The sequence below is a fragment of the Anabrus simplex genome, chromosome 1 (genome assembly GCF_040414725.1).
Source record: "Anabrus simplex isolate iqAnaSimp1 chromosome 1, ASM4041472v1, whole genome shotgun sequence".
Lineage (NCBI taxonomy): Eukaryota > Metazoa > Arthropoda > Insecta > Orthoptera > Tettigoniidae > Anabrus > Anabrus simplex.
The window spans coordinates 105,090,622-105,117,714 of record NC_090265.1 but is presented as its reverse complement, the minus strand read 5'-3'; the positions used below and the strand labels follow the sequence as shown (position 1 = coordinate 105,117,714).

The window sequence follows — 27,093 nt, the reverse complement described above, 5'->3', positions numbered from 1 at the left end:
GAACCGAAACGTTGACCATTCAGCGAAGGATCCGGGTTATGATTATTATTATTATTATTATTATTATTATTATTATTATTATTAGCGCCGGAAATGTTAATTGTTCCTCCTCCTCGTCTGAGACAACACAGAGGTGTCATACGGGCCTATAGGATCAGCGAGTACATTTCACTGTAAATGTATGTACCGCAGATGTCAAAGGACACTGGAGCGGCGGCCTACAAGTCTGGACAGTGGTGCAGTGGGTATGAATGGCATACTTAGGGTGTGAAGATGGCGCGGGCGATGGTGCGCGTGCGACATGCGCACAGGATGGGCGGCGCGAGGCTCCCACTCGGCCGGGCCCACAGTGGTGCTGCAGTAGCTGTCGCAGCACGACCGGCATGCTGTGAGTACGTGTGAAGCACTACAAGCATGGCGGCCCGCTGGTGGTGCGCTGCACTCCTGCTTCCACTCGCAGGACTGGTGCAAATTTCCGAGGCGTCATCCCCTATTAACAATGCAACCGGTGGCTCCCAGTGTCAACCTGGACTGCTTCTTCCAGTATGGCAACCTCAAGAAAACCTCAGCATTGGAGATCGAGTGGCACGAGGTATAGTCTACTTCTTCGCTATGATCTATCTCTTCATTGGAGTGTCAATCGTTTCGGACCGTTTCATGGCGGCTATCGAAGTAATTACTTCACAAGAGAAAGAAATCACAGTTCGTAAGAAGAGTGGAGAAACACAGATTTTAGTAGTTCGTGTGTGGAATGAGACAGTGGCCAATCTCACTCTCATGGCGCTTGGTTCTTCCGCACCTGAAATCTTGCTCTCAATTATTGAAATCTATGCTAAAGGTTTTGAAGCTGGTGACTTAGGACCTGGTACAATTGTAGGTTCTGCTGCTTATAATCTGTTTGTCATTATTGCAATCTGTGTGTGTGTGATTCCCGACGGTGAAGTTCGCAAAATAAAACATCTGCGTGTGTTCTTTGTAACTGCTACCTGGTCGGTGTTTGCTTATGTGTGGCTTTACCTAATATTATCTGTATTCTCTATTGGTGAAGTGGAAGTATGGGAAAGTCTTCTTACGTTCATGTTCTTCCCAGCTACAGTGCTGACCGCGTACATTGCTGATCGACGCCTTTTGATCTACAAGTATCTCCATAAAAGTTATCGTATGAATCGTCGGGGTGTTGTCGTTGAAACGGAAGGTGAAATGGAAATGGCAAACAAGATAAATCACGTTGATGGAGGGCTAAAGTCTTTAGAAGATGAAGCTCAAAGTGATGATGTGAGGGAGTTCGAACAGAATCGACGGGAGTACATTGCTACTCTACGAGATCTTCGTCGTCGCTATCCGGCTATGGATCTGGAGCAATTGGAGGTGATGGCACAGGAAGAAGTTCTTAATAAAGGTCCAAAGAGTAGAGCTTTCTATCGCATTCAAGCTACACGTAAAATTATGGGAGGAGGTAATATTATGAAGAAGATCCAGGAGAGAGCACAGAGTGATTTGTCAGAAGTGAAAGCCGAGATCCAGCGTGAGGAAGAAGCAGGCACAAGGATTTACTTTGACCCTGGCCATTATACAGTTATGGAAAATGTGGGTCAGTTCGAAGTTCGGGTTGTTCGAGAAGGTGGAGACCTTAATCAGACGATAATGGTTGATTACGCTACTGAGGATGGCACTGCCAACGCTGGAGATGATTATATTAGTGCTCGTGGAACGCTTACATTTGGACCGGGAGTCACCGAAAAGACTTTCACCTTGCAAGTCATTGACGACGATGTTTTCGAAGAAGACGAACACTTCTACGTGCGACTAAGTAATCTGAGAACGGGCCAGTCTAACGGAGAGGCAGCCCCTCCCCCTACATCACGACGTCTTTCCACGAAACAGCAGCTTCTTCCTCCTACGCCGCAGTTGGTTAGCCCTTCTGTGGCAACAGTCATGATTTTGGACGATGATCACTGCGGAGTATTTGCGTTTGCCGAAAAGGATACCGAACTGGTGGAATCAGTGGGGTTGTACGACCTGAAGGTAGTACGTTACAGCGGAGCCCGAGGACGGATCGCCATCCCCTACTTCACGGAGGACGGGACAGCCAAGGCTGGGAAGGAGTACGAACCAGCAACGGGGGAACTTATCTTCGAGAACAACGAAACAGAGTGAGTAGTGCATGGACAACCCTCATGTAACACAATACGGCGTCTTTAGCAAGCGTCCGCCGTCTGTAGCTATAGTTAGCTATCCCTGGCGGACCGTTTGACGGCATGCCAGGCGCTCAGCGTCGCTTTTCACAATTAACTAGGCCTACACAACTGTTAATGTTCGACAGAGATTTGGAATTTGTTGTAAAACAATGTATTTATTTGTTTGTGTAAGTAACTCTTAGTTGCTATCAAAATAATCCCTCAACAGGCTGAGTTTTCTCTGAAAATCTCGCAATATTATCATTATTATGAAAGAATGGTCGATATTTAAAAGGAATTATATTTCTCCTTAAAAGGTAGTAATCTGATCGAACATTATCTGGCACTGATTTGACACCGAAGGAGTAGGAAGTCATTACAGGACTGCACCTTAGCGGTAAAAAGCATCGCCTTCTATGCCTAAGGTTACGGGATCGTGACCCGGTGCAGTCGGTTAACATGTAATAGTTCACGAATGCCGGATACCGCTGTCCATAGATAACATGCGTGTTCAAAGACTTATTTCCAGGGCAAGATTGTTGCAATTTGGTGACCCTTAGGAAAGTTGAGCAGACGTTGGACACATTATTATTATTATTATTATTATTATTATTATTATTATTATTATTATTATTATTATTATTATTATTATTATTTCCTTAGCTTAAAGACTTCTTATATGATACACAAACATAATTGCACGGATAGAAAATTATCAAGCATAATCACTCTTAAACTTAAACATACGCTTTCTAAATTCTAGTTGAACTTTCGTTAAGGAACATTCATATAATTCTGCGGTGCTTCTGCATGTTTCCAATCTGACAGATGAGCAGCCGAATTTCTTGAAGGAATACTTCAGATTGCTATGCCCCATTGCTCTAGTCACAACTGGTATATAGGTCCAGTCGCCACTGGTCTATAACATATTATTACAAACACAAGTTAATTTTGTCCCACAGGAACTCCTTAAAGTTATTACATTTAAATATTGCACCTTCTGAATTTTATTTCAAAAGTTGACCGAGAACTTTTCACTTATATTATTATTATTATTATTATTATTATTATTATTATTATTATTATTATTATTATTATTATTATTATTATTATTATTATTTGGTAGTGTAATTCTTAGCGCTATTAGCTACCGTCCTAGGGGGCCTGGGTTTGATGCTCGGTACTGACAGAAATTTAAGATTGGCGGGGGCTGGTATATGATTAAATAGATAGGAATGAAGACACGACCTTACTGTAATAATAATAATAATAATAATAATAATAATAATAATAATAATAATAATAATGTCATTGGTTTTACGTCCCACTAACTACTTTTGACGGATTTCGGAGACGCCGAGGTGCCGGGCGTTTGGCCCACAGGAGTACTTTTACGAGCCAGTAAATCCACCGACGCAAGACTGACGTATTTGATTACCTTCAAATACCACCGGACTGAGCCAGGATCATACCTGCCAAGTTGGGGTCAGAAGACCAGCGCTTCAACCGTCTGAGTCACTCAACTGGGATTTATTATTATTATTATTATTATTATTATTATTATTATTATTATTATTTATTATTTAACAGCATTCTAATTGCTACGTTCTTAACAGACACCATGGTGTTAGAATTCTTCCCCGTATTACATTTAAATACCTCTCGATTCTACCGATGTCAGCCGAGATCAAACCTACTGTCTTGGGATCAGAAGGCCATTGGCTAACTGACTACTCTAGTATAGTCGTCAATTCTAGCCATTATTGTCTATGCTTTTAACGTTTTAACCACTAACTAGTTACAGTCGTGTAATTAAATAAATGAATCTATTAGTTTATAATACCGGCATTCGACTAACAGGAAAACAGATACATTAAACAAAACTTGGCATTTGTTACGGCGCCAGTATGTGCAAAATGAGTTTTCAAGTTATGAATATTATTTATCATTCTTCTTTTAAAGGCTTATGAAATTCCAATCGAGTTAAATTATTCTCTAACAAACGAATAAATATCCATCTCTATAATCAGAATGTCGTGTTAATATATTGGGCGAGACTGGAACTAAATATTGTGCCAGCGGATTGTCTTTCATCCATGGACGAAGAGTAGAAACACGTACCGACTGATGAAGCTTGGGTTATTACTTTATGTAAGGAGCTTATGAATATTATCAACCGAATGTTGACAGTGACGATTTCCTGATAATCTCCTGTACGTCGATGTTATGTCTGTTCTCCTCTCTGTTGAGATGGTAATTTTAGTTTATGTGGAGGTGTACAAGATAGGCCTAACCATTCCTTATTGGATCAGAAGATATGTATTTTTTATCGGTAGTGGTTTAACGTCGCATTAATGTAGGGGATGTTTTTGGCGAAGTAGAGATAGGAAGGGCTAGGACAGGGAAGGTAGTGGCCGTGGCCTTCAATAAGGCATTTGCCTGGTGTGAGTTGGGAACCACGGAAAATCTTCCGTTGACTTGCCGACCACGGAGGTTATCATACCCCCAATCTCCCGAATGCAAGCTTTCAGCTATAGGTCCAGAACCGCGTAGCCAACTCAATCGGTTAGAGGCATAATGGGTAGAGATCCGATTCTTGAAAAAATGAAGGTACCGGTAGAAAGAAGGGAGGGCCACGGAGAGTGTGAACGCGAAGTAAGACCTAGAACGCGCTAATTTAAAATTGGCGGTCTCAGAAGGAAGCAAGAATTCTCAAAAGTAGGTGAGATAGAAGTGATGACTCTGGCAAAAAAAAAAAAAAAAAAAAAAAAAAAATCAAAGCAATACTAGACTCATCTGGGTTCCCCTAGGATTTCAAGTCACTCTCCTCAAGTGAGAGTCACTAGAAGAATTGAGACGCCGCTTACGACATGTGGGAAAACACCATGGATATATTTATTACCACACCCAAAGTGGGTACAGGGTACTGCTCTATCTGTGTTGGTGTTTGCGTGTGTGTGGGTGTGTGATTAACTGGATAGACGACCGGGCGAGTTGGCCGTGCGCTTAGGGGGCACGCAGCTGAGAGCTTGCACCCGGGAGATAGTGGGTTCGAACCCCACTGTCGGCAGCCCTGAATATGGTTTTCCGTGGTTTCCCATTTTAACACCAGACAAATGCTGGGGCTGTACCTTAATTAAGGCCACGGCCGCTTCCTTCCCACTCCCAGCCCATTCCTATCCCACCGTCGCCATAAGATCTATCTGTGTCGGTGCGACGTAAAGCAAATTGTAAAAAAAAAAAAAACTGGATAGACGACCAAGTAGAAAGAGGCCTGATACGTATGTAAGGGACCGAACACAAATTTCTCCTGGAGCTGAATTACCTGAGCTATTTGTCCGTGCAGTTAGGGGCGCGCAGCTGTGAGCTTGCATTCGGAAGATAGTGGTTTCGAACCCCACTGTCGACAGCATTGAAGATAGTTTTCCGTGATTTCCCATTTTCACACCAGGCAAATGATAGGGCTGTACCTTAATCAAGGCCACGTCCGCTTCCTTCCCATTCTTAGCTCTTTCCTATCCCATCGTCGCCATAAGACCTCTCTGAGTCGGTGCGACGTAAAGCAACTTGTCAAAAAATATACACATAGGAAACCGCGGAAAGGCAGTTTTAGAATGGACGATAGTGGGATTTTAAGCCACTCCTTTTATCAGTTTATCTTACCTGATGCTACTTACCAACCCCCCCCCCCCCCCATATTCTAGTCCGTATAACAAGTATTGAAACGTGGTAGAACCGCAAATCATGCCCAAGCCAGCTGGGTGGGAGCCTACAATAACAACGATAGATGACGGATTGAAACAACACTCACCAGCACTCGCGGTACAGGAGAAATCCACATCATGGACAAAATTTAACCCGCCCTCTCTCTTCCTAGAATGGATTCGTCGATCCGACATATAAATTTTTAGGCGACAGAATAAGCTTAAATATCAGAGTAGGCCTAATATGTTTTGGATGCTGCAGAGTTTATCAATTGTTTTACTTGTTGTCAGTGAAGTTACATTACTGATAGCAGAATATTGCCTCGCCAATATAACTGGAACATTGTCAAGATATGAACTAATAAACCAAGACCCCATGGTGCATCAGCTCCGAAGGGTCTTGGCCCACCAAGCGACCGCTGCTCAGCCCGAAGGCATACAGATTACGAGGTGTCGTGTGGTCAGCACGACGAATCCTCTCGGCCGTTACTCTTGGCTTTGTAGACCGGAGCAGCAATCTCACCGTCAGATAGCTCCTCAACAATTGTAATCACGTTGGCTGAGTGGACCTCGAGCCAGACCTCAGATCCAGGTATAAAATCCCTGACCTGGCCGGGAATTGAACCCGGGTCCTCCGGGTAAGAGGCAGAGACGCTACCCCTACACCGCGGGGTTGGCAATATATTATCTAATAGAGTGTCCTCGGACACTCTCGGCACTAAAAGCCATACGGCATTTCATGTAATAGAGAGTAAAAACTGTATGAAATTATCAAACGTTTCCTTGGCGGCGCGGCTCTTTTACCATCTGCCCAGGCAGTGTAGATACAGTAAATGTAAATCTTCTTCTTCTCCTACTTATTCTTCTTCTTCTTCTACCGTTTTTCCCATACGCCGTTGAGTCGCGGGTGGGAACTGTGTAGCACATGTGGATTTGGCCCTGTTTTACGGCCGGATGCCCTTCCTGACCCCAAAGCTATGTGGAGGGATGTATTCACAACTGCGTGTTTCTATGGTGGTTAGTAGTGTAGTGTGTTGTCTGAATATGAAGAGGAGAGTGTTGGGACAAACACAAACAACCAGTCCCCGAGCCAGAAGAATTTATCACACATGATTAACATCTCAAACCCGACCGGGATTCGAACACGGACCATGTGAACAGAAGGCCTCAACGCTGACCATTCAGCCAAGGAGACGGACAAGAGTAAATTTTTAAATTACAACATTGCTTTTACCAAACTCAATTATGACTTCTGTTTCAATTCTTGATGCAAATTCCATGCTTATCAGGACGGATAGAGCAAAAAGAAAATGTAGACAACAAAATTATTTAATTATTGAATATAGGCCTGATCCGATTAAATAAGAAATTTTGAAATATACAGTGTAAAAAGTACACAAAATATGCCTCCTGAATCTACTTACAACGTGTAGCCCTTACGCAGACTACAGTATTCTAGTTAGCGCTCTAAAGAAATAAAATTTGCTGGACCCTGTGTGTGTCAGTTGCGAGATCGGAGAAGAAACACCGAGATATAACAATATGGTGATAGGGCAGAACTAGGATGTCCCTCAGTAGCGATGGCAAATGAGTGGTTTTGGATAATTACTGAAAAAAAATGTAGAGGAGCAAATGGCAGATCCCAAAGAAACATATCTCAGCTGCGCCACCTCCAGCGCAATTCTCTTACGTAGTGATTGAGTTAAATAAGATACAGCAGTAGATGACAGGCGTTTAACCATACTGACTACTCTTTCAAATAAAATCCAGCCAAATAGGCTGAGTGACAGCCGGTACAGCGCTGGCTTTTTGAGTCCAAGTAGGTGGGTTCGATCCCATATAAAGTAACTCCTAGGGGACAGAAAAGAAAAGAAAAGAGAAAAGAAGACGAAGCCAAATCCATCTCGCAAGAATACTGTAACGCGCTCCTAGTATTGCCAGGTCAGTTACAACTTAATCTTTCGCTGCAGAAGTGAGGTGGGCGTACGTACAGTAAACAAACAGACCTGGCTGCAAACTATGTACGATAGTAGTAGCCAGGATAAATATAAAATTGTATCAAATTTCCCTTTGGAAAAATCAAATGATCGTAAATATTTCAACAAATGAAACTCAAATTGTTAACTACTAATTTATTTGCATGTAACGAACCGTTTTCGAGAGACATAGGTATAGAATTTGGAGTCGACAAATGTATGATTCAGTGAACTGAAATTGGGGAAACTGACTCAGGACCTATGAAACTACCATGAATGAAATAATCAGTTCCCTAGAGTGTGATGAGAAGAGGTGTCTTCGATAAAAGAGCCTTCTACATATCTCTCAGTAATGGCCATCCATCACAGCCTCTTGTTCTCTAATTGGTAAGCTCACTCTAAAAGTATGGTGTGACGCCTCAAGAATTCCCGCTGTAGTGATTCGCTTATTTAAAAAGTGGAAAGGTACCACGCTGTCAGGTTACTGGAGGAGGGGTGAACTTAGCTCATTTGGCATAATCTAACTCTTCTAAAGAATGATTTAACTCTAAACTGAAAATATATTGTTTTTCGATATTGGAAATTTCATCAAATTAAATGGCGTATGGCTTTTAGTGCAGGGAGTGTCCGAGGACATGCTCGGTTCGCCAGGTGCAGGTCTTTCGATTTGACTCCCGTAGGCAACCTGCGCGTCATGATGTGGATGAAATGATGATGAGGACGATACTTACACCCAGCCTCCGTGCCAGCGAAATTAACCAATGATGGTTAAGATTTCCGAGCCTGCCGGGAATCGAACCCGGGACGCCTGTGACCAAAGGCCAGCACGCGAACCATTTAGCTACGGAGACGGACTGGAAATTGAATTTAATGACTGAAGAGATTTTTTTAAGTGTGTTACGAGTCCAACTGGAGCCTTCTTCGACATAATGGTAACTGACTTTAACCCTACCCCTTAAAAAATTTCCAACTAGATCTTAAGTAAAACATGTTATTAAAATACAGGATGACATGTTTCATACTATCATGTAGACATCCTCAGAGTACTGTGTTTAATAATAACGTTTGTACCTTAACATTTTACCACTACTCACACAAAACTTATGTCCATCTGTAAATACATATTGGTATTCAGTTATAACTCGAGCAACGCTGGTTAGACGTTTATGTAGATTTCAATATTGCCTGGACGACCTCCCGAGAAATGTATCCGAGTATTAAATATTGAACTGAGGTGAAATGAAGCCAGGCACTAACTATTTCTGTGGTACAACTCGAAGAAAATGATGCTACGCGAACACTTTCTCGGCTAACGCTGCCTAAATTGTTAATGATATCCACAAACTTTATGTGTAGGGACTGTAGAGTATAAGAACTTCTTCAAAAGAAGACCAAAGTTCCACATACTTATATTGTCACCCAAAATAATAATTTTTGTATTTTTTAACAGTTAGAAATCCTGAGCTAGGTACGGGAAGAACATTCGTGTGACTCGTCTTAATGCTGCACAAACCGTTTTTTTGTTGGATATTTTTTGTTTTTTTGCTATTTTGCTATTTGTTCGGGGCGTCGACCAATAGAGATCTTTTGCCCCTACTTACACCATATGATATGAACCTGCGTGTAATTGGAATTGCGGAAGTGTAGAGTGTTGAATGTGAGGAAAGGAACGTTAATGACGATACAAACACCCAGTCCCCAGGCCAGGGATATTAATCATTTACAATGAAGAACCCCTGACCCGGCCAGGAATCGAACCCGAGGCCGCCAGGTGACAGGCGGACGTGTTGCCCCCTACACCGCGAGGCCGGACTGCACAAACCGTTAAATCTATACTCAAAGAGTGCGTGTAAGAATAATTATCGAGTATAAAATATTCTACGAAAAGTCCATGAGATGTTCTCAACTATACTCGTAACATCATGCGAAGCGTTTTGATAGATAGAGCTGAAGGGAGGAAAAATGCACGTGCCATTGTTGCCAGTGTTGACAAATTCCTGCGTTCCTTTCTCCTTCCCTTCGTTTGCGGCTCTCTTGTTCTTTCGTTCAGACCGCTGTGTTCTGTTGTATGTAACTCAGAAGTGAGAGGTTTGGCAACTCCAAGCAACATGAGCCGGCCAGCAGGCTTATCTCCATGGCAACCGCAGAGGGTTTGCCCACGTTTCCATGGCAACCATACCCCCTACTCCCTTGTTCCCACCCAGCAGGCAAATAAACGGACCGATCCGTCATAACTAATCTATCAATATTACAACTATACGCCCTTGTGAACCAAATTAGTTTGCAAATTTTTTAAATGTAATGGTAAGGGCACAATCATTATTTCTACGCATGTGGAGACGACGACAATAGCTAATATTAATACTCTGCAAATAATAGCATTTTAAATTGCATAATTTCAGGAATATACAGTAATAGTTCGTTATTGAGTTACAAATAACAAACTCGAACGAAATTAGCTACATATTATTTTTAACACTTAGTCAGCATTGGAAGGAAGTGTTACCCCGCAGTTTTCATCCAACATCTGACAGTCAAGGTTTATTAAAAAATATTTACTGAAATACCTGGGAATAGTACACCTGTGTGTTCCACTAGTGATTCCTTACGAACACAATTGCAGGATTTCCAAAACCTGGTAGACACTTGAAATGATTTGTGCATGCATGTTGTATAAGATTAATTTGGAAATTTGAGCCTTATTTGTAGAATATTTAGTATTTTAAAACCATTATTTAAAAATTCCCGTAAAATTACGTACACTGAAAAGTATAGCTTAGTGTTAATTGGAAAGGTATAATAATTACTTGAAGTTATCTACAATACAGTAATTGGTAGCAAATGATGGAAAGTGGCACCACTTCTGTTTTGAAACGTGCTTTGGGCGTCGAAAAAACAATTTGGTCCCAAAGACAAAAACAGCTGGATCACACTGCTCTTAGTACAGCAAATTCTAACGATTGTACTCTTCCTAATCAAGCAAACAATAGTAGGAAGTATCTGTTTCGTTCAATGTCAGGAAATGGACACTTCTGTGCTGATAATACTGAACAGATAACCCTCTTCCTGGGTGAGCAAGACGACTTACGCAATCAGCCAAGCGTGTCGCACACTGTCCGGTGATGACTATGACAGATCGGATTGCCAAAGTCACTTAATCTATTTTTCGCATGCCCTTCTTCGAAACAATGTGACGTATTTTTTAGGCATTATACAGTACAATAATTAGCTACAAATTTCCTCGCTTAACCGAAGGTTTAAAGAGATACAGGTAAATGTAATTTTATTTTCGAGTTCTCCCTGCATCGAAGTGGGCTGTCGTGGAGACAAGGAGTACGGCACCTATAAAAGAGATTGTCTATTTGTTAATTAAAGTTAAACCTCGCAGGTTGACGTCGGAATATTCAAATTTTGAAGTGTGAGTATTTTCTTGATTTTTGGGTCACTGAGTGATAATATTACGGCACAGTAGAGTGATAGTTCAGTATTCTGGTGCCCTTAATATGGCCGTTACAATGTATATGATGATAGCCTTCGATTGTCAAAACTACTTGCAGAAATTCCTGGATCGAGTGAGCTGACTGTGCGGATAGGGGCGCGCAGCTATGAGCTGGCATTCGCGAGATAGTGGGTGCGAATCGCACTGTCGGCAGCATGAAGATGGCTTTCCGTGCTTTCCCATTTCACACCAGGCAAATGCTGGAGCTGTATCTTAATTCAGGCCACAGCAGCTTCTAGCTCGTTCCTAGCCCATCGTCGCCATAAGCCCTATCTGTGTCGTTGCGACGTAAAGCAATTCAAAAAGAAAAGAATCCTTGCTCTTCCCATAATTTTAATTTCTTATAGGTAAGTTTTATTGTGTTTATCAGTACAACTAGTGTAGGTTATTGTTCTGAATAAAAAAGAAATAGCCTACTACAGCAGTGATTGCAGATTAATTACCAAAGAATTCGTCTCTCATAATGGAAAACGTTCAAATTCTACACGAGAACTGTACCTCAGCCAGATAATGTAATAACAATAATTATGTTATTGGTTTTAAATTCCACCAACTACTTTTTATGATTTTGAAAGACGCTGACGTGCCGGAATTTTTCCCCACAGGAGTTCTTTATGTGAAAAATCTACCGACGCGGGGATGACGTAATTGAACGTCTTCAAATACCATGGAACTGAGCTGGGATCGAATCTGCCAAGTTCGTCTCAGAAGGCTAGTGTTCTACCGTCTGAACTACTCACTCCGGCCAGATGATGTAAATAGCTTCCACAAATATTCGAAGATAGTTAGAAATAACAAGAATGATAGTGAGACATTGATGCCTCCGTGACTCAGGCGTCAGCGCGCCGGCCTCTTACCGCTGCGTTCCCTTGTTCAAATCCAAATCTGCTAGACAAAGTGGAGGCGGGACAGGTTTTACTCCAGATACTCCCATTTTCCCTGTCATCTTTCATTCCAGGGACACTTCAATATCATTTCATTTCATCTTTTAGTCATTAATCATCGCCCCAGAGGATGCGACAGGCTTCGCCAAACCGGCACAATTCCTGTTCTCGCCGCTAGATGGAGGCTTTATTTATTCCATTCCTGACCCGGTCGAATGATCAATCAATCAATCAATCAATCAATCAATCAATCAATCAATCAATCAATCAATCAATCAATCAATCAATCAATCAATCAGTCAGTCAGTCAGTCAGTCAGTCAGTCAGTCAGTCAGTCAGTCAGTCAGTCAGTCAGTCAGTCAGTCAGTCAATCAATCAATCAATCAATATCAGTCAGTACTGGTCTGCATTTAGGGCAGTCGCCCAGGTGGCAGATTCCCTACCTGTTGTTTTCCTAGCGTTTTCCTAAATGATTTCAAAGAAATTGGAAATTTATTGAACATCTCCCTTGGGAAGTTATTCCAATCCTTAATTCCCCTTCCTATAAATGAATATTTGCCCCAGTTTGTCCTCTTGAATTCAACTTTATCTTCAAATTGTGATCTTTCCTACTTTTATAAACGCACCTCAAACTTATTCGTCTACTAATGTCATTCCACGCCATGACTGGAAAACAGGCTGTGGATCTTCATATTCAGACATTAATGAGTTCCAATAGAAAGCACTTTATTAACAATTCACAAATAGTCGAATTAATAAATGCTATATTAGTGAAAAAAGGAGAATAAAGGAAATGTTCCGGAGTCATTTATTCTATTAATTAATGTTTCGGACTATATAGTTCACTTACTCTATTTTTCTTCTAAACAACCTAATGTATTTTTAAGCATCATAGAGTAATTCACTACAAATTGTAGACTTTCTAAAAAGTAGGTAAAACGTCCATAGGAATAGTTCTCAATATCTAGGCCATAATGGTACTACATACCTCAACGTGTTGAACATACTTTTTTTTTTTTTTTTTTTTTGCTAGTTGCTTTACGTCGCACCGACATAGACAGGTCTTATGGCGACGATGGGACAGGAAAGGGCAAGGAGTAGGAAGGAAGCGGTCGTGGCCTTAATTAAGGTACAACCCCAGCATTCGGCTGGTGTGAAAATGGGAAACCACGGAAAACCATCTTCAGGGCTGCCGATAGTGGGGTTCGAACCTACTATCTCCCGAATACTAGATACTGGCCGCACTTAAGCGACTGCAGCTATCAAGCTCGGTGAACATACTTCTAAATGTGAACTACTTGTCATATCGTTTACAACAAATATCACATTTAAAATTATTTATGAGTCTGCAAATGTTCATACGCAAAATGACTTATGTAATAACAATTTTCTTATTAATTTTGTTACTGAAAATTTTCAGTATTTTAAAATATTCTAAGATACATAACTGTTTTTATTTCTCGTTTCCTTACTTTTAGACGATGTGTTCCTCAATTCAGTTACTCGCTCATAGCAATCAGACTCTTCAATTAGTACGTTGATCGACTAAGAAATTAGTATAAAACTCCTGTCCGACGCCTGGGTTGCTATAAATCGAACTTCTAATTTTGCACTCTTTCCTGGTGTCGATTTCAGTTTGACGGTGCAGTTTTGCAATACACCGATTGGTAACAACATCTGATAGTGTCCTGCGAAGACGACAATCGATTCAGTACATCACCGAAGACTGTTAACTTCCAGTAACTTATTTCAATGTAACTATCAGTGGTGGCGCTTTATCGGACGCCAGATCAGGGGTTAATGTTACCTGGATGAAGTGATGTCAGATCACGGTGTTCTACTTGGCCGAAAAATCGCATTTCGCCTCAAGTATAAGACTACCATACAGTCGGTCCGCCCTATGGCTTTGTATAGACGCGAATGCTAGCCTTTTACAAATAAACACGAAAAAATGATGCATGTAATAGAGATGCGGATGATACGATGGGCACTAGGCTTTACACGGTTAGAACACGTTAAAAGTGAAGGCGTTCGGAACACCTTAGATTTCTCCCAAATACCATCCGAAATGAGGGAAGCAGGATTGCAGTGGTACGGCACCTATCGTTGACGAGGCATGGATTCCGAGCCCAGCTGCATAGCTCTTCGGGGAAGATCGAAAGAACGATGGATTGCTTATAGGACGATATGTCATCTTAAGGTCTCCCGCCTGACCTAGTAGATCGAGTGAAATGGAGTGCAAGTTAAAAAAAAAAACAGAACATAAATGAGAATAATGTAAGGAATAATAAGAAGAATGTGGCATATTTTACAACTATGTGGCTCATGAATCAGTAATCAATCTGTTATAAGAATATCAGGAATTTCAGCCAGTCAAAACTGCCTATCGCTACAACTTTATCGGGTTCGTTCTATCACTTTAATTTTGACGCATCTATTTTACGCCCACTTTTTAAAATGTAAATTTTCAGAACCCGGGCGTCGGACGGGAGTTTCATACTAATTTCTTAGTCGACCAACGTACTAATTGAAGAGTTTGATTGCTATGAGTGAGTAACTGAATTGAGGAACGCATTGTCTAAAAGTAAGGAAACAAGAAATAATTTGATTGCTCCTTTGACATAAATATTACTTGTCTTCGGTTATATTTTACCACAGAATGCACAATCAACATACATAACCCTGTTATTGTGTTGAAGCCGATACACGACATACTGACAGGCTGCGGTCGAAAAAAAAGTTTAAATGGGAAGCTAAAACCGTGTATTTCTGGGCAGAAATTTTTTACCAAATTTTGTTTTACTTGTATTCACTTTTGTTATCATTATTTAATTTTGTAGGTATTCGTTAAATAACCAAAATAAATACAACTCGATTCTCTCGAAATAAATCCTGGAACTCTCGTTGTGTTACTACAGATAATTCTGTGTCTAGTGTTTTGGTTTGACTGCTATCATCTGCCTTATATATGGCTGCGATCACGTGCCAAGAATGCGAAACGGAAATTGATATTTTAAATGTTTTAGGGAATGATGATGCCTGAATTTTATGAGGATAGTGAGGATGATTTTCTGGAGAATAAATCTGTGAATATTAATCACATAGTTATTAATTTCCACAACTATTATTAATGTTTCCAATTCATGATTTGTCACTTACATTTTTTTTTGCTAGTGGCTTTACGTCGCACCGACACAGATAGGTCTTATGGCGACGATGGGATAGGAAGGGACTAGGAGCTGGAAGGATACGGCTGTGGCCTTAATTAAGGTACAGCCCCAGCATTTTCCTGGTATGAAAATGGGAAACCACGGAAAACCATATTCAGGGCTGCCGACAGTGGGATTCGAACCCACTATCTTCCGGATGCAAGCTCGCAGCTGCGCGCCCCTAACCGCACGGCTAACTCGCCCGGTACTTACATTGTAAACAATTTATTAGCGTGTTTCAGTCATTCTGAAAACATCGAGAAAACCTGAAATAGGACATGCTCAAGGATAATAAAATGTTGGGAGTGAAAAATGAACAAAAATTAAACTACGATGTTTGATTCCTTGCACAATTAAAGTCATAAAACCGTGACCTGAAGGGTAGCTGCAGACACTTGTCATGACGTAGTCACTGTTACCAACTTCGTTTGCAATCTGGATTGATATCGACAAGCGCTATGATGGACCTTGAGGGAAATAATCTTCTTTTTTCCCCCCCTCGCCTTTTCGCAGTCATCTGGTATTGACTTTTTGTTTGGATTTAGCCAGACGCCTCACGTGGCGCCAACCCTGTGTAGCGGTGTGTGTTCACTATTGTTTGTTTCTGTGGTGGTTTGCAGTGTGGTGTGTTGTGAAAATACGTATCAACACATTTAAAGTTGTTACATCTAGCTTTCATGGTAACTTCATATTGTGATTCTATAAGCTCAAACTGATGACCTGTCCTCACCATTCCGACGTCTGCTAGAAAGCGTCGACGTACAGTGAAATGCCGTGCTCTAAACGTCGTAGGTCACGAAATTTGTGTTCATAAAATGCAAATGTTTAACTTATAAGGAGCAATATTTGAAAGAGATTTTAAGCATGGAATACAATTCAGCTGGAAAAGAGGTTGACTGACGGCCAAAGAGGGGTTAGGGGTTGCAGGGATTTGGGAGCAAGAGAAATGTATAGCAAGTCAAAGCATTAGCGGGGATCTGCGGGGTGGAGATCGAGGGGGAGCAGTCGCCCCCCCACTTTGTGGAGAATTTTTTTTTTTTTCCATTTTAGCCGCCTGATACTGGGAATTTTTTAAATTGTATAAACCCTGTTGTCTTTCTAGCTAATTCCTTCCTTTAATTTCGTTAATTATTAAGAAAAATACTTGGCAAAAATACGCAAAAAATATCGTTCGTCTCGGCTAACCGAATTGTACAGCGCCATAGCAAGTAGTGCAGACTCGGGGAGCAATGTGTAGCATGTTCAGCGACGAAGGGTAGCAGGGGTATATTTTTGCCAAGGTCACCCACTTGCCGCGCGCATTCGTCACTGGCAGTCTCACTCAGTCAATTTGTCTGTTTAATTCTATCCAATGTCTGTTACTTCGTTAGTATGTAGTCAAATACTAAATTACGTTTTAATTATATAATCACGCCTTACTTCTATTTAATTGTAATACATGCGTAATTATTGTTCTTTTGGTGAAAGTTTTATTGTATAGAATGATTATTACCGCACTTAAATTGGTAGATTGTCAACCTTTACGTCTCTATCGAAATTCGCTCAGAGAGCATCAGGAAACACTGTGTAGCTTTTTTTTTTTTTTCAGTTTGATGTAGCCTATGTGTATACCACACCCTTCCTCCCCCCGCCGCACACACACACACACACACACACACACACACACACACACCATACCCCTTGGACCCAGGTACTTTATGTTACCTGTACATTTTTGTCCTCCCCACTAGTGATGGGATAATCGAATACAACGTAATCGCTCATTCGATTATTCGATTATATTACTTATTCGATTATTTTTCGATTATTCATTCGAATTAATGAGAAAGTCGAATAGAGAATACTTTTCCGTCCGATTATTTTTTCGATTATTCATTCGCAACTCCATTCGAATGAATGAGATTATCGAATAGTGAATATTTATTTTATTCGATTATTTTTCGATCATTTTTTGATTATACATCCGAAACTCCGTTCGAATGAATGAGGCAATCGAATAGTGAATATTTTTTTCTATTCGATTATTTTTCGACTAATTTTGATTAGGGGCATATACATCCGAAACTCCATTCGAATGAATGAGGCAATCGAATAGTGAATATTTTTCCAATCGATTATCTTTGGATTATTTTTTGATTAAAGGCCCTACATCCGAAACTCCATTCGAATGAATGAGATTATCGAATAGCGAATCTTTTTCCATTCGATTATTTTTCGATTATTTTTTGATTATCCGTCCGAAAGTCCATTCGAATCACTGAGGCAATCGAATAGTGATTTTTTTCCATTCGATTATGTTTTCGAAAATTCATTTGGAACTGCATTGGAATGAATCAAGCAATTGGACAGTGAATGCTTTTGCAATAAGCGAATGAAAAGAGATGTTATTAAGCCAGTTAATTCACTCCTTTAGTTGCAACATTTGGGTATACGTTTGGAAAAGGGCGTATTTACATTTTTCATAAGAGTTCATCTATTCGCTTATTTCACTGATTATCCATCCGACACGCTTAAATCGAGAAATTGATTCGTGACCCATCCGAATATTCTATGCGATAAAACTGAATGATATTTCAAACTCATTTGATTATTTTATTCGATTATTTATTTGTTTATTTAAATAATCCGGATGGAGGTTATTCGATTATTAAAATATTCGATTATCCAATCACTATTCCCCGCCTCCCGCCACCACTTCTAATTCTCAATCGCCGCCACTGACAGTGTAATATTGAGTTACACTGATGTAAACATAACGTGAACGTGACCTCCCAAATTACTGTAACCCTAAATTACCGCCGAACTAGTTTCGGCGGAGCCCTGACCCATTCAATCTGTCAGCGAGGTGGTGAGTAAATGAGTTTGGAGGACGAGAACACAGCCCCACTCGAAGGAAGCACTGCTTATGTTTTCAATTGAATTGTGCAAGTTGGTGACGTCACAGCGACGGGGTCTGAGTTACGCCTCCAACTGGAGAGGAAGAGTAGAGAGTCTCCAGTCATACATAACTTCAAAGAGAGCGCAGTTGCATCTAGATCACGTACTTGCTTACGTCAGTATCAGAGTCTGAATCACTTTGGGAGCGTGTTAGTATGGGAGTTGGTTAAGTTGAGGGTAGTTTGAAGGTCCTTAGTTCGAGATGAAGTCTCCTTTCTCCTTCAACCACGCACTTCTCGTATCACAGCGGTGTAAAGGACTCCAAGAATGAATGGAAATGAGTTACTTCCAGGAATATCCTTCGAGAGGATATGAATTGCAGTGCTGTCTTCCACGGTTCACTTCAGGGTAAAGGCAAATTGAATTCGCAGGGAAATTCAATTTGCTTAAGCATGAATTGCGATAATTCTACCAAATGTAAAAAAGTTAATTAACCGACATCTGATAATAAATTTAACGCATTTCAATATAGGTCATTTAATATAAATTATTTATTTTAATATCATATGAATTAGGGAGCACACTCATGCAGTCATCTAGCCTCTCGGCTTCTAATTCCAGTGCTCTGGGTTCCAGTCTAAACGATATACTGTATGATGGAATTCTGAATAGAACCAGCATGTGTCAACAGGAAGTCCATCCAGCCTTCAACTCGCAGGCAAGTCCCAAACTGAGTTTGTTTCATCTGCCGACCTCACATGGGGGTGAAGCATGGAATTTCACACAGATGTATGTCTACCTCTTGGTCCCATTTCTTGATACGGAGTCGGAAATGAGGTGAGATGAATTTAGATGACATAATTTTACGGATGAATGCCCATCCAGACGCCAGCCTCCCTTGAAAAACTAATGATGAAATGAATGATGGTGCACTAAATAGAGTAAAGAGGTGGAAGAAAGCGGCTCTGGGTTGTGAATAGAACTGTCTCGGCAATTGCTGAAAGTGAAAAACATTCTCAGCGGCCTTGGTGGGGGATGGAAAGATTGTAAGTGATAGACAAGGAAGAGGGAAGGAAGCGGTCGTGGCCTTAAGTTGGGTACAATCCCGGCATTTGCCTGGAGGAGAAATGGGAACCACGAAAATCCACTACCAGGATGGCTGAGGTGGGAATCGAACCCGCCTCTACTCAGTTGACCTCCCGAGGCTGAGTGTACCCCGTTCCAGCCCTCGTATCACTTTTCAAATTTCGTGGCAGAGCCGGGAATCGAACCTGGGCCTCCGGGGGTTGCAGCTAATCACACTAACCACTACACCACAGACCTAACAAGGTCATGTCAGATTTTATTTCTCCATCTGAGCAACATGTCACAGATTTAATTTCTCGTATATTACGTACTGCACTTACAATAACTATTACAATATTATACCAGAGTGTATGCCTACAGAGTCCTTAGGGCTAACCGTTGAGAGGCGGTAGTATACGGTAATTGATAAGCGTGATTACCTCTGTGGCTTACCTGCTAGCGTCCCATCTGGAGGGCTGAGGTTCGAATCCCGGTCGATTCTGGTTTGAGATTTTATTTCAAAAATCACGTGACGTCAGGAAGGGAATCCGGTCTCAAACCCCGGGCCAAAACCAAAATGAGCCTGGGTGGTTCTAGTGACCCCAGAAAATAACTGGGATAAGCTGAAGTGGGTTTTGTTGTCCCAGTATCGTGCAACTGCCTTTCTCCGGTGTGTCATTTGTTTCATTATTTCCTTTCGGCAGTGTGTGTGTGGGTGAATTAACAATAGGATGGAGAAGAGTAATGCCTCACCTTATCGATTCCTGTGGTTGTGTTCCCATTATATATCCATGTCACTGTGCTACACCACCCGCTGCTGCCGTACAAAAGAGGGACGAGTGATTTAATCAGAACACATTAATACACGAGTGTGGTTTGCTTTTTCCATACTGTGTCTGTTTGAGTTGTGGTCGAATTAAATAATAACATAGCAGAGTGGACTTCCTTGACAGTGATTGATTACACAAATGGGTTCATCATGGATGTTGATAGCGTAAATGGAGATTTTGGTGACGCAGTGTTATCTCCTGAATTAAGATTGTGGATTTATGAATTATTGTATTAATTATCGTGTAACTACACACCGTCGAAGAGGAACACCAACAATGGTGTCGTGTATTCTAATGAGAAAAGAGGAGGGATAAAAAGCCAATCTCGTCCATTCCATCAGCGGTTTTCTACGGTTTCTCTTCCCACTCCAGCTGAATTTCCCGTTTGTACTCAACAGTTCTCTCAGGGCCACCGTATGTCCAACACTTATCCTTGGTAATTCCAAATGCAATGTTCACGACCATTCTGATTATCATACTGACTGCACGCGCTTTATTAATTAATAATTTTCGGCAGTCCTGAAGATTATTTTCAGCGGATCGCGTTAATCCGGAAAGCTGGACTAATTTTTGGATCACATTTCTACATTAAACTCACTCTTAGAATAATCATTTTAAATTTAAGATCATTTCATCAACAAAACGAAAATTCTTCAATTCTAAGACGATTATTCTGAAATTCTCTGAAATTCCGAAATTACAGTTCTAATTTACTTGAATTAGTTCAGAAAATGATTGTTGTTTCGTCGATAAAATCCTCTTGCTATAAAACAACACATTTAAGAATGCTACTGTGTTATGTATGGCTATGGAAAACAGGCGCGAATTACCTTTGAAACAAAAGAAAATCTCCTTTTGGAAAAAACTCCTTGAACTGAATATAAGTTAGTCAATGAGGATATTCTCTTCGTGCAGACAAGAGCTTCCCCACACCACTCTATTGCTAATTGAAATCATGTATAGTCGTTCAAAAAATAATAAATGTTGTTGTTCAAGTTTGATGCAGCTCTCCATGCCACCCTATCCTGTGCTATTTTCATTTCTACGTAACTATTGCATCTTAATCTGCTCTAATCTGCTTGTCATATTCATACCTTGGTCTACTCCGACTGTTCTTACCACCTGAACTTCCATCTAAAACCAACTGAACAAGTCCTGGGTGTATTAAGATGTGTCATATCATTCTATCTCTCCTTCTCGTCAAATGTAGGCAAATCGATCTCCTCTTGCCAATTCGATTCAGTATCTCTTCATTTGTAATTCGATCTATCCATCTCATCTTCAGCATTCTTCTGTAACACCACATTTCAAAAGCTTCTATTATCTTTCTTTCTGAGCTAGTTATCGTCCATGTTTCACTTCCATACAATGCCACGCTCCACACGAAAGTCTTCAAAAACATCCTTCTAATTCCTATATCAACGTTTGAAGTGAGCACATTTCTTTTCTTAAGAAAGCTCTGCCTTGCTTGTGCTAATCTGCATTTTATGTCCTCCTTACTTCTGCCATCGTTAGTTATTTTACTACCCAAGTAACAATATTCATCTACTTTCTTTAAGACTTCATTTCCTAATTTAATATTTTCTGCATCACCTGCTTTCGTTCGACTGCACTCCATTACTTTTGTTTTGGACTTATTTATTTTCATCTTATACTCTTTACCCAAGACTTCGTCCATACCATTCAGCAGCTTCTCAAGATCTTTTGCAGTCTCAGATAAAATAACAATATCATCGGCAAATCTCAAGGTTTTGATTTCCACTCCTTGGATTGTTGCTTCCGTTTCAAAGCCCTCGATTCTTATCACTGCAAACTGATTTTTATACAGATTGTAGATAATTCTTCGTTCTCGGTATCTGATCCCAATCACCTTCAGAATCTTAAATAGCTTGGTCCAATCAACATTATCGAATGCCTTTTCTAGATCTACGAATGCAATGTACGTGGGCTTGTCTTCTTGATTCGATCCTCTAAGATCAGACGTAAAGTCAGGATTGCTTCATGTGTTCCTACATTTCTTCTGAAGCCAAATTGATCTTCTCCCAACTCAGCTTCAACTTGTTTTTCCATTCTTCTGTAAATAATACGTGTTAAAAGTTTGCAGGCATGAGATACTAAACTAATGGTGCGATAGATTTCACACCTGTCAGCACCGGCTTTCTTGCGAATAGGTATAACAACATTCTGCCGAAAATCGGATGGGATTTCTCCTGTCTCATACATCTTACACATTAAATGGTTTCGCCTAAGGCAGTCAGTAACTCAGAAGGAATGTCATAAATTCCAGGTGCCTTGTTCCTATTTAGGTGGCGCACAGATCTGTCAAACTCTGACCTCAGAATTGGGGATCCCATTTCATCAGCATCAACAGCCTCTTCTTGTTCCAGCACCAAATTATCTACATCATCACCTTGACACAACTGTTGGATATGTTCCTGCCATCTTTCTGCTTTGTCTTCTTTCCCTAGAAGTGGCTTTCCATCTGAGCTCTTAATACACATACACCTAGATTTCCTTTCTACAATGATTTCCTTGATTTTCCTGTATGCAGCATCAACCTTTCCTAGGCCCAAACAACCTTCGACATCCTTGCTCAGCCAGTCTTTCTTAGCTACCTTGCACTTTCTATCCATTTCATTCTTTAATCGCCTGTATTCTTTTCTGCCCTCTTCATTTCTAGCATTTTGTATTTTCGTCGTTCAATCAGGTCTAGTATATCCTGAGTTACCTATTGATTCTTAGTTGATCTTTTCTTCATAACATTTCTTCAGCAGCGCTGCTGACTTCATTTTTCATGACTATCCACTCTTCCTCTATTGTGTTTCCTTCAGCCTTTACATTTAGTCCTTTTGCAACATGTTCTTTGAAACAATCCCTCACGCTCTTTTCTTTCAACTTGTATAGATCCCATCTTTTTGCATTATTTCCTTTCTTCAAATTCTTAAGCTTCAGATGGCATTTCATGACCAACAAGTTGTGGTCAGAGTCTACGTCTGCTCCTGGGAAAGTTTTGCAATCCAACATTTGGTTTCTGTATCTCTGCCTAATCATAATGAAGTCTATTTGATACCTTCCAATGTCTCTAGGTCTCATCCACGTATAAAGCCATCGTTTGTGGTGTTTGAGCCAAGTATTGGCAGGACTAAATTATGATCAGTGCAGAATTCAACCAGCCGACTTCCTCTTTCGTTCCTTTGTCCCAATCCAAATTCTCCTACTGTATTACCTTCTCTTCCTTGGCCTACCACTGTATTCCAGTCTCCCATCACAATTAGATTCTCGTCACCTTTTACATATTGTATTAAGTCTTCTATCTCTTCATATGTTCTTTCGATTTTCTCATCAGCCGCTGAACCAGTAAGCATATAGACCTGCACTATTGTGGTGGGCATTGGTTTGGTGTCTATCTTGACGACAATAATTCTTTCACTATGCTGGTCGTAGTAGCTTACCCGCTGCCCTATTTTCTTATTCATTATTAAACCAATTCCTGCATTTCCTCTGTTTGATTTTGTGTTGATAATTCGGTAGTCGCCTGACCAAAAATCCTGTTCTCCCTGCCAACGTACTTCACTTATACCAACTACATCTAACTTTAGTCTATCCATCTCCCTTTTCATATTCTCTAATCTACCACAACGATTCAAACTTCTAACATTCCACGCTCCGATTCACAGAATGTCAGTATCCATCTTCCTGATGATCGCCCCCTCTAGTGTAGTCCCCACCCGGAGATCCGAATGGGGGACTAGTTTACCTCCAGGATATTTTACCCGGGAGGAAGCCATCATCAGTACGTCATTCATACAGAGAGCTGCAAGTCCTCGGGTGTTAGTTACGGCTGTAGTTTCCCGTTACTTTCAGCCGTATAGCAGTATCAACACAGCTAAGCCCTGTTGAGTGTTACTACAAGGCCGTATCAGTCAATCGTCTAGACTGCCGCCCTTGCAAATTCCGAAAGGCTTCTACCCCCCTTTTGATGAACCATTCCTTAGTCTGGTCTCTCAACAGATACCCATCAGATATGGTTGCACCTGCGGCTCGGCTATCTGCTTCATTGGGACACGCAAGCCTCCCCACCGCGGCAAGGTCACATGGTTCGCAGGGGATTGTAGTTTCCTACCATTTCATATTTTTTTAATTATTGTCGTGCGCTCGCTTTTTCTTTGAGCAACCTGTATGCATTGTATTTATTGTTAAATTTGTATAAAATAATAACAATGGCGTGTGGCTTGCGAAGAGGCCTGATGGAGATCTTTCGAGTTGATGTCGTGTAGGCGACCTACGAATCTATGCGGATGGGGCCCTACCTATGATGAATTCTAAAGACGGAAACGACACACACACACTCCCAGGCTACGGAATTAACCAATGAATGTTCAAATGCCCCGACCCGGCCTGGAATCAAACCCGGGACCCTCTGAACCAAAGGCCAGTACGCTAACCATTTAGCTAAGGAGCCGGACGTAACGTTTGGATACAACATATCTATTGCATTGTGTTGTAAAATCAAATAAAATGTGCAATGAAATATAGGATAACTACGTTATTGATGTAGTAAACAAATTTTCTGAGTTGCCTGCGATTTCGGTCATCTGGATCGGACGCATTACCGTTTGAATTGGATAAAAATATATGACAATGAACCTTACAGTGAAGATCGCAGTATGCGAGGCTAAGTACTGTGTTATCTTTAAGTTCAGAGATAAGTTACACCAGCACTCTGTAGGTGTAATTTTCGAAAATCTATGTCCGGTAAATGTGATCCATTAAGTTAATTAATAGCGTGTGGTCTCCGGAGGGGCCTGGTACCGGTCTTTCGAGTTGACGCAGTAAAGGCGACCTGCGCGTCTGTGAGGATGGGGCCTATCTAAGATGAAATCTAATGCTGAAATCACCCAGTCCTAGAGCCATAAGAATTAACTAATGGAAGCTAAAATCCCTGACCCGACCGGGAATCGAACTTTCCCCCTTGGACCAAATGTCAGCGTGCTAACCACTCAGTCATTGAGCCGGACTCGACTAAATATAGGAATAGCACTTGGCAACTTCACAAGAGAGCTGTGAAATGTTGTGTCTAAACTCGCTTCGAACATTATCGAACACAATTCCTTCCGTTTTCGTTCTCATTTCTAATTTCACGGTCCACAATCCATGGCCGTGTACGTCATTGTATCTGGTGTTTGAGTTTCATCAGCCTTAAAAGCATGATAATCAAGAACAAGGAGATTGTAACGAGATATTTGTTTGTGATAGAGATTCTCGTGCTTTCAGAAAAGCACTGAAATTACAAGCTGGGGGTTCTTTACCGAATAGTATAAATTTGGAAATGCAAAAATGCAAAATATAAAAAGGGAAAAGGCCATCTACGACCAACGTAAGGCGACTAAAATAACCCTACTTGATTCGAGGGAATCAGTCTCCTAGACAACTAGTAGCTGTTCGAGTAGGGGTATTTCAGAATAATGCAATGTATATTCGAACCGTCGGTAAACTGTACGGAACGTACAGAAGACAACACGGTTCCACCCAGACGAATATTGTGCCCTGAAATAGGCACTGCTACTTGGGCCCGTATTCCCCAACGCGAGTAAAATATTTTATCTTCTTCTTCTTAATTTGTATACCCTCCACGGTTGGTTTCTCCCTCGGAATCAGCAAGGGATTCCACCTCTACCGCCTCAAGGGCAGTGTCCTGGAGTGTGAGACACTGGATCGGGGAATACAACTGGAGAGAATGGCCAGTACCTCGCCCAGGCGGCCGCACCTGCTATACTGAACAGGGGCCTTGTGGAGGGATGGGAAGATTGGAAGGGATAGAGAAAGACGAGGGAAGGAAGCGGCCGTGGCCTTAAGTTGGGCACCATCCCGGCATTTGCCAGGAGGAGAAGTGGGAAACCACGGAAAGCCACTTCCAGGATGACTGAGGTGGCAATCGAACCCACCCCTACTCAGTTGACCTTCCGAAGCTGAGTGGACCCCGTTCCAGCCCTCGTACCACTTTTCAAATTTCGTGACAGAGCCGGGAATCGAACCCGGGCCTCCGGGGCTAGCACCCAATCACACTATCCACTACACCACAGAGGCGGACTAGAATTAAATAACACTGAAGAATATTGTACCCTAAAATAGGCACTGCTACTTAAGCCCGTATTTACCTACGCGAGTAAAAGCTTTTATCTTGGTTTAAAACTAAGAAAACCGAGATAACAATTATATTTGCATTCTCCAAGAACATTATCTCGGATAACGGGCCTTATTTAAAAAAAATTCCGGAGAAAGGTTGGCCCATAAAACATGATTTTTTTTTTCGCTAGTTGCTAGGCCTAGGAGTGGCCGTGGCCTTAATTAAGGTACAGCCCCAGCATTTGCCTGGTGTTAAAATGGGAAACCACGGAAAACCATCTTCAGGGCTGCCGACAGTGGGATTCGAACCCACTATCTCCCAAATACTGGATACTGGCCGCACTTAAGCGACTTCAGCTATCGAGCTCGGTTTTTGTAAATCTAGGATAAGAGCAAAAAGTAACTGATGGTGATGAATACACGCCTTAGGATAACATAATCTGCTCTTACATGACCGAGGACGCTTGAACTCATCCCATGCCTAGAAACTCGGCATCATGTTTCCGTGTTATGGAAGGAGATGGCAAGTCGTTAGCGATCTCATCCGGTAGTAGACCTAATGCTAGTAAAACTGTATTCAAGGAGTATGGAAGCAGAGCGAACTAACGGACCTCATCAAGTAGTGAGAACAGTGTTGATGAGGGGCGCTAAACCCGGTGACCCTGCTCAAGGTTTCCCACAGGGAGCAGGAGGAAACCAGTCTCACGCAAGGTCATGGTCTGCGAACCCACAGCACTGCTCTTCCG

The 27,093-nt window shown here is 41.3% G+C and overlaps 1 protein-coding gene across 1 annotated transcript; it reads left to right on the top strand.

The window, feature by feature from the left end:
* The first annotated feature begins 362 nt into the window (after nucleotides 1–362).
* Calx (sodium/calcium exchanger 3) lies at nucleotides 363–2,263 on the top strand. The gene has a single exon (XM_067138866.2). The coding sequence runs from the start codon at nucleotides 415–417 to the stop codon at nucleotides 2,155–2,157; it is 1,743 nt and encodes a 580-aa protein (XP_066994967.2). The 5' UTR covers nucleotides 363–414; the 3' UTR covers nucleotides 2,158–2,263.
* The last annotated feature ends 24,830 nt before the right edge of the window (nucleotides 2,264–27,093 follow it).

Coding starts and splice junctions, on each gene's coding strand:
- Calx (XM_067138866.2), top strand. CDS start 415: ATGGCGGCCCGCTGGTGGTGCGCTGCACTCCTGCTTCCACTCGCAGGA.